General features: G+C 46.8%; 1 protein-coding gene across 1 annotated transcript; it reads right to left on the minus strand.

Annotated features, from left to right (window-relative positions):
• Positions 1-2,873: 2,873 nt before the first annotated feature.
• Positions 2,874-5,651, minus strand: LOC127308916 (adenosylhomocysteinase). The gene is made up of 3 exons (XM_051339845.2): positions 4,888-5,651; positions 3,401-3,937; positions 2,874-3,318 (listed from the first exon to the last, which is right to left on the minus strand). Exons 1-3 carry the CDS (start codon positions 5,596-5,598, stop codon positions 3,109-3,111), a joined length of 1,458 nt encoding a protein of 485 aa, XP_051195805.1. The 5' UTR covers positions 5,599-5,651; the 3' UTR covers positions 2,874-3,108.
• Positions 5,652-8,577: the final 2,926 nt, after the last annotated feature.

An 8,577-nucleotide genomic window follows, 5' to 3' on the forward strand; every position in this document is an offset into this window, starting at 1 on the left:
AAATTCATAGTGCTGAATGCCATATAACTATGCTAAATTATTTGCTGACTTTTATGCTAGGTCTAAAAGAATTCTACGACGCTCTATAGATATTTACAATAGAAGATGCATGCTACATATACATACACATTACAAAACATCAATGGTCATACATAAATTAGTGATGTGACTGGTTTGCTCAAATTTATGTTGAAATACACTACGAGAAAAAACATCCAAAACTAAATAACACAAATAACTTGTGCAACAAAAGAAGATTTCACCTTAGCATTAGAAATATATTTTTTATGGTAAATATGAGAACCATATGGTTAATATGTTCTTTCATATAAATGAGCATTTTGAGTTGTTAATGTTGTTATTTATGCCAAAGGGTACTCACACATTAACGATGTTGATTCATGGCAAGGTTAAAAAAAAATCAGTATAAATAGGTAGGTGAGCACATTTTTAACTAGTCATTGTCCCATAGAAAATAAAAAAAAATCTTTGTAGGATTGCTTCTTAGCACTGCCACATAGGTAAACTACTCACATAGCGTGGGAAAGGCGGTGTGTGAGCTCCCGCCCTCGCGGTCGTTCGCCATGGTTCCCCAAAAGCACCGAGGACGGCGTGGGGCCGAGGGAGCGTCAGTGTGGCGACTCCACATCTGGTAGAGCAGAGCTCGATCAGCAGCAGACATGACGGATCAGCTGGCAACGGCGCCGAGGATGGATCCCTCTCCGTTTCGACCTCCCCCGCCCGGAATCGGCGGCGGCAACGAGATAGCGGTGTAGCTAGTGATGTTTCTCGCGCGTGCGGCCGGGTACTAGCCGGAGAGGGCAGTGCCACATAAGCTAGCCAGCCCTTGTTGGACTAATGTTATGTACTAGGAAACAGCATGGACGAATTTTCTTCTCTCGGTCATCAACGATATGTCAAGAAAAGAAGACGTAGGTGATAATACAAACATCGCAAGTAATAATCAAAACCAAATAGCACATGCCTATAAATGTATGTCGGTGGTGTATGTATAGCCATGACAGGCGAGAAAAAAATGCATGTCATTAGTTTACGAGAAGAAGCGGCGACGGACGATTTGTGCACCTTTGTCACGGCTTTCTATTAGACCCGTGATGCCCGCAAATAATGCTTTGTCACCGATTTTTCATGCCCCTAGGACGGACCCCGAACCAAGAACCAACGACCTATTTTTGTTTTAAGCGTCATGGGTAGACGACGTGAAGACAGAAGACCACAAAACGATGAACCGCTGACGATCTTTCATGCCCCTAGGACGAACCCCGAACCAAGAACCAACGGAGTATGATGATAGTGTGTGTCACAGTTTTGTTATGATGATAGTGTAATATTTCAGTTACGTGTGTGACACAGTTATATGTGATGAACACACATAGTATAAGCTACTAGTTTCTCGGGTAGGCATACATTACGATGCCGATGGGTTGATAAGCTGATCGTTCATGAAAGAAGAGAATGGAATATTACACTATCAAATTGCGAAGATTTTATGAAGAGGGCTGCTTAGCATGGCCCTAGGGGAAAGCCCGGTTGATTCCCTGTCAAGTCAAAAGTGCCTACACACTGGCTCTCTCTCCCAGTTCTTGAGCAACACGAGCTGGGGGAAGCGGCAGCTCTGCAAGCGAAGGTCACCTGAAATTTGGAGGGTTGCTACCGATTGCCCTGCAACAAAACGAAATAAGCTACACCGTACCCTAGAGGCTGATGAGTGATGACACATGCACCGTCTGCGGCAATGCCCACCATACCACTGTCAGCCGCACCAAATCTGAAGCTCTCCAGCGCGGAACTTAGGAAATCCTGGACACCCCCACCTGAAGAAATGTTCACTTATACAGGACCTATTGATTACAGGTTCTACTTGGTTCAGCTTCTGCAGATAGGAGTTGCAAGGTGCTCTTGACTTTGTGTTGGGCCTGGCATCTACGCAATGACATGGTGCACACCAGGGCCATTCTTCGATCCAAGCATGCGATGCTCTTCCTGAAGAGCTACCTTCCATACAGGTGTCTCTGAATGTGCCGATGAGTAGTCTGTACTGAACCAATTCCGCGAGAGAAATCAGAGCATACAGATCAAGTGTCAGATGCACAGAAAAGAACCATCCTTGAGAAGCCCTGTCCGCTGCCTGGCAAAACCGGGATGACCGTAATGGAGCTTGATGAGACTGAATTGTTACTGAGACTGACCGCTCAGGTGTGTTTGATCTTCTTCAAAAACAAGATCCTTTTTTTCGCAAAATAGCAACTTGGCAGCCCAGCCATAGAGGTACTCCCTGCCGGTTGCTGATGTTCCATACTGTTTGAGATCCATAGTTTGCCATGACTGTAACGATGGTTCTGTGTTACTGTAAGAGCTCTCTTTCCCCTAAAAAAAACGCAAACCGTGTGTTCGTAGGCAAGGAAGGACAGAAAATCGCCATGATTAAACTCTGTAGCCATGCCCGTGAGACGGATTTCGATCTAGTGAGGGACAAAGGACAAAAATGGTACTGTAGAACATTGATATGATAACGCAGTGATCTTTCAAAATGGACAAAGGCATGGAAGGAAAAGGACCTTCGTGCAAGTAGCCAAGATGGCAATGTAACGTTCCCCCTCCGTTGCAAATTTAGTACCACTGCTTTCTGTAGATGTCATACATCCATATCTAGACAAGGTTGACACTTAAATTTAGTGTGGCAGCTTTCTGTAGATACGTCATATATCCATATCTAGACAAGGTTAACACTTAAATTGGAACGGCAGTAGTATTTGGCACGGTGACAGGGAGACGTAAACAGTAGCACAAAAATAGTAACATATCTCTTTGATCTTCTTCTCTATCAGATATGCAACGCATAGGAGACCGTCTTACCAACCAAACACATTCCCTTAAACCAGTAAAAATTTCCATTATTCCTCAGCAAGAGCAAACGCCTGCCTTTCCACCCCCTCACCAGACTCAGAACATAACAAATCCTCCGCCTAAACGACATCTTGTAACATAATGCAAAAAAGATACAGTAGTTGATAAATTGATGCGGCAGAGACGTTGCTGCTGCAGCTGCTCAAGCAAGCCAGTCGCCATTCCTGCTGGACACCCTCTCTAGTACCTGTAGGCAGCGGGCTTGTAAGGACCCTCGACCGGGATGCTGATGTAGTCAGACTGGGACTTGGTGAGCTTGGTCAGCTTGGCGCCGAGCTTGCCCAGGTGGAGGGCCGCGACCTTCTCATCGAGGTGCTTGGGGAGAACGTACACCTTCTTCTCGTACTTGCCAGACTTCCTCTCGTTCCACAACTCAAGCTGAGCAATGACCTGCAAGATTGGAAGCTCCTGTTAACTACCATAGCTCATAACTGTATACAATCATAGCATGTGATAGGGTACTCATGTTTACCTGGTTAGTGAATGAGCAGGACATGACGAAGCTGGGGTGGCCAGTGGCGCACCCAAGGTTCATCAGGCGACCCTCAGCAAGGACAATGATGCCGGTCTTGGTCTCGGGGAACACCCAGCGGTCGGTCTGGGGCTTGATGGTGATGCGCTTGACGCCGGGGTAGGTCTCGAGGCCATTCATGTCGATCTCGTTGTCGAAGTGGCCAATGTTGCAGACGATGGCGTTGTTCTTCATCTTCCTCATGTGGTCAACCATGATGATGTCCTTGTTGCCCGTGGTGGTCACGAAGATGTCAGCATCCGAGACGACGTCCTCCAGGGTGAGGATCTGGATGCCCTCCATCAGGGCCTGCAGGGCACAGATGGGGTCGATCTCTGTAACAATGACGCGGGCACCAGCCTGCTTGAGCGCGGCAGCACAGCCCTTGCCAACGTCACCGTAACCGCAGACCACAGCAACCTTGCCGGCGATCATGACATCAGTGGCCCTCATGAGACCGTCAGGGAGGGAGTGACGGCAACCGTAAAGGTTGTCAAACTGTTCAGCACAAACATAGATTTTTTGTTAGCAAGGAAATGGCATGCTAAACTTTTATAATAACAGAACAATACACATTAAACAAGTACTGCTCAGAATAAATCATAATTCAGTTCAAGGCATATAGCTCTTTAAGTTCAAATCAGTGCGGTCAAATAATAAAATGGGTAGGCAGGATAATCTATATTTATACCCTCCGTGACCATCAGATCCAAGAAACATGTGACTAATATTGTTAGCAAGTCAACAACAAAACATAACCAGCGTAACAAACACGAAACCCAAAGACAAAGATGTCCAATATTCCAGCTAATTTGGAGCTTATGCATAGACTAAACCGCAAGTCTCCTCTAAACTAGGCAACAAAATGGACGGGTTGCTGTCGGCCACTGAAAATGGTGCAAGCATGTTGTACTTTATTCAGATCTAGTATATTGTGTTGACCATTTACAATGACTGTTTAATGTGCTTGATGTATGTTGTATTTTATTCAGATCGAATGTATTGGGTTGACCATTTACAAGGACTGTTTAATGAGCTTGATGTATGATGTGCAAACAGTGTAGAGCATCAATCATGAATCAGAGCAGTAGCAACGACAGTTAGGTGACGTAATTTATGTGCTTGATGTGTTGACCATTTACAATGACTGTTTAATGTGTTTGACGTATGATGTGCAGACAGTATAGAGCATCAATCATGAATCAGAATAGTAGCAACGACTGTCAGGTGAGGCAATCATGTGCTCGATGCACGATGTGCAAATTCAAGGGACACGTATGAGAATACGAGATCTATAAAAACTAACTAATTCAACGGACAGCACACACCGCATCTAGCAGATCTAAAACTAAAAATATGCACACCTAATCTAAGCAGATGCAGATCCAATACAACAAGTAGAACAGGGCATCAGATCTGAACTGAACATGGGGGGTAAACAGGCATACCTTGCTCTTGGTGACAGAGTCGTTGACGTTGATGGCGGGGAAGAGGAGCGCGCCGGACTCCTGCATCTGGTAGAGCCTCTTGACACCTGTGGTGGTCTCCTCAGACACACCGACGAGCCTCTCCTTCATCTTGCGGTACCTCCTGACGTCGGTCTTGAGGCCGTCGCGGATGATGGTGAGGACGATCTTGAACTCGGGGTTGTCGGTGGACTCGGGGTCGGGGACGGTGCCGGACTTCTCGAACGCCTCCTCGGCTTTCACCCCCTCGTGGATGAGCAGGGTGGCGTCGCCGCCGTCGTCGACGATGAGGTCGGGGCCGCCGCCGGCGCCCCAGTCGAGGCAGCGCTCGGTGCACCACCAGTACTCCTCGAGCGTCTCGCCCTTCCAGGCGAAGACGGCGGCGGAGTCGCGCGCGATGGCGGCGGCGGCGTGGTCCTGCGTGGAGAAGATGTTGCAGGAGCACCAGCGCACCTCGGCGCCGAGCGCGGTGAGCGTCTCGATGAGGACGGCGGTCTGGATGGTCATGTGGAGCGAGCCGGAGATGCGGGCGCCCTTGAAGGGCTGCGCGGGGCCGAACTCGGCGCGGCAGGCCATGAGGCCCGGCATCTCGACCTCCGCCAGGTCGAGCTCCAGGCGGCCGAAGTCGGCCTGCGAGAGGTCCTTGACCTTGTACTCCCGCCCCGACGAGGTCTTCTCCACGGAGAGCGCCATGGCGGCTGGGAGAAGGTTGGATCTGGGAGAGAGAGAGGAGAGAGGAGGCGGCGATGGGAAATGGTGAGGGTGAGCAGGGTTTTATGGGCGGAGCGGAGGAAACCCTGTGTGGGGAAAGCAACGGTGAGAGATCCACCAACCACGAGATGTGCGGTCAATTGGGGTGGGCCGTGGGAGTGAGGTTGGTGGCAGATTTCCAAATGAGTTTGGCAGGTGCAGTGATGATGGTGATGGCACCACCGTGTCGACACGAGGGGCACGAGTTCTCAGATCGACTCCAACGGTAGTTCATGTATGAGCCGGATCATGGTTTATCGATCGGTGATGTTTTTTGGTTATGTTGGATGACATATGTTTCATCTAGTACGTTTGATGAAATATTTGTGATGTTTGCTTGACAATTAGAGTGGGGCCGTTTCGAACCATGGATTTGAATCCCGTGCATTGCAAATGTATGTGCTTGGTACATTGTTATGTAGTTCTGACTGCATGTGGACATGGGTGAGAGAAGTTTGGAACTGTGGATTTGAGTTTTGTGCATTAGTTGGACATATACATGCTTGGTATTGTTATCTTGTGAGTACATGTGGAAACGAGGGAGAAAAGCATGGGTCGCTACTGGATTCAGAGGCATCCGCTATTACTAACTCAATAATTCGTTCGCCTGATCGGGGTTTTGGTAAGGGTAGTCCGCCTGGTCGGGGAACTACAAATGTAAGGGTAGTCCGACCATGGACACCCAATGATCGGGGTTTGCTCCTAATGTAACTGGAACTGCCCATTTGCATCGTATATGAAAGTGCTAGGAGCCCACGTGTGTGGTTTTGGTAATTAATGATAATCCATATGGACTAATGTTTATCGAGAGTTACATTTGTAGGATTTCCCTTGATCTAGTCTTGAACCTTTTTTTGGTGTCAAGACTAAAATATGAAGAGAGTAAATAATATCATGTGATGGCCACTATGTTCAAGCTAGGGGTGATCCGAAGAATGGTCATGGAAGTTCAGCATATTGGAAGCATGTCTTGAAGAAGAAGAAGAAGAAGAAGAAGAAGAAGAAGAAGAAGATGGAGTGACCTCTCGTGTGTACCTTCAAGACATCAACATCATGAACAAAGAAGAAATGGAGTGCGAGTACAAGTTGAGCTATCTCGGAAAAACATGCTCTAAGATCGCCATCCTTATGTTGATTATATATATGTGAAGATATGCCGAAGCAGAGGATGTCCCGTCTTGGGGTATGGGGGAGGCAAGACTTCACCACGCAACCGTAATCAAGAAAGGCATCGCATCTTGAAGCGGACACTGATACGTCTCAAACGTATCTATAATTTCTAATGTTCCATGCTTATATTATACCAATTGCTACATGTTTTATATACACTTTATACCATTTTTATGCATTTTTCGGGACTAACCTATTAACAAGATGCCGAAGTGCCAGTTCCTGTTTTCTGCTGTTTTTGGTTTCAGAAATTCTACATAGGAAATATTCTCGGAATTGGACCCCACGAAAACAGAAGTCAATATTTTGCCGAGACGGACCCAGAGAGCCAGAGAAGGGCCAGAGAGGGGCCACGAGGCGTCCACACCATAGGGGGCGCGGCCCCACCCCTGGTCGCGCCGCCATATGGGGTGGGCCCCTCGGGACTCCTTCGAGGCCGCCCTTCCGCCTATATATTCTCCCAGATGCGAAAACCCTAAATACATCGGTCTTCCTCCACGAAAAGTTACGTAGCCGCCGCCATCGCGAAGACAAGTTTCGGGGGACAGAATCTCTGTTCCGGCACGCCGCCGGGACGGGGAATTGCCCCCGGAGTCCTCTCCATTGACACCACCGCCATCTTCATCGCCGTTGCTGTCTCCCATGATGAGGAGGGAGTAGTTCTCCCCCGAGGATGAGGGCTCTACCGGTAGCTATGTGGTTCATCTCTCTCTCCCATGGTGTGATCTTTATGTGATCATGAGCTTCGTAATCTAGTTGAATATGTAGATGTTGCTCTTGTCTATTATGCACTCTAGAGGTTACTTTAATATGAACTCCGGAGTTACTCTCCACGGTGTGATGGTGACAGTGTGCGCATCGTGTGTGATTCATTTATGATGTTGTGGAGCTTGTTTACTCCGGCTTGAGGTGTGCTTTTGCAGCCCTACACAATGAATGGTGTTTGTTATCCAACAAGAGAGTGTTTGAGAGTAGCATTTATTTATTCAATTATGTGATCATTGTTGAGAGTGTCCACTAGTGAAAGTATGATCCCTAGGCCTTGTTTATAAGCATTGAAACACCGTTTCCAATAAGTTGTGCTACATGTTCGCTTGCTGCCATTTTTATTTCAGATTGCAATTACTACTTATAATCATCCATATTACTTGTATTTCACTATCTCTTCGCCGAACTAGTGCATCTATACATCTGAAAAGTGTATTAGGTGTGTTGGGGACACAAGAGACTTCTTGTATCTTAATTGCAGGGTTGCTTGAGAGGGATATCTTTGACCTCTACCTCCCTGAGTTCGATAAACCTTGGGTGATTCACTTAAGGGAAACTTGCTGCTGTTGTACAAACCTCTGCTCTTAGAGGCCCAACACTGTCTACAGGAATAGAAGCGTGCGTAGACATCAAGCTATTTTCTGGCGCCGTTGCCGGGGAGGTAAGGTAAAAGGTATTTACATCCTCCGACTACTAAGCTATCTTCTAGCACTGTTGCCGGTGTGTGAGTGCTCGAAGTTATTTCCTTTAGATTCTGCAATTATATCTTTTTGTTTTTTGTTTTTATTTTCACTAGTTAGGCTTAATGGAAAACAACAAAAAATAGAGAGCTTTATGAAATTTATCTTGAGTTAGGACATGAGGTGTTTGAAGAGAAAATTAAAAAACCTATGGAACTTTATATGCATGCTAATGGCACTGTTATTAGTATGAATGCTTTGAACACCATTGTTGCTAATGCTATGAAAAATTCTAAACTTGGGG

The sequence above is a fragment of the Lolium perenne genome, chromosome 6, assembly GCF_019359855.2.
Source record: "Lolium perenne isolate Kyuss_39 chromosome 6, Kyuss_2.0, whole genome shotgun sequence".
Lineage (NCBI taxonomy): Eukaryota > Viridiplantae > Streptophyta > Magnoliopsida > Poales > Poaceae > Lolium > Lolium perenne.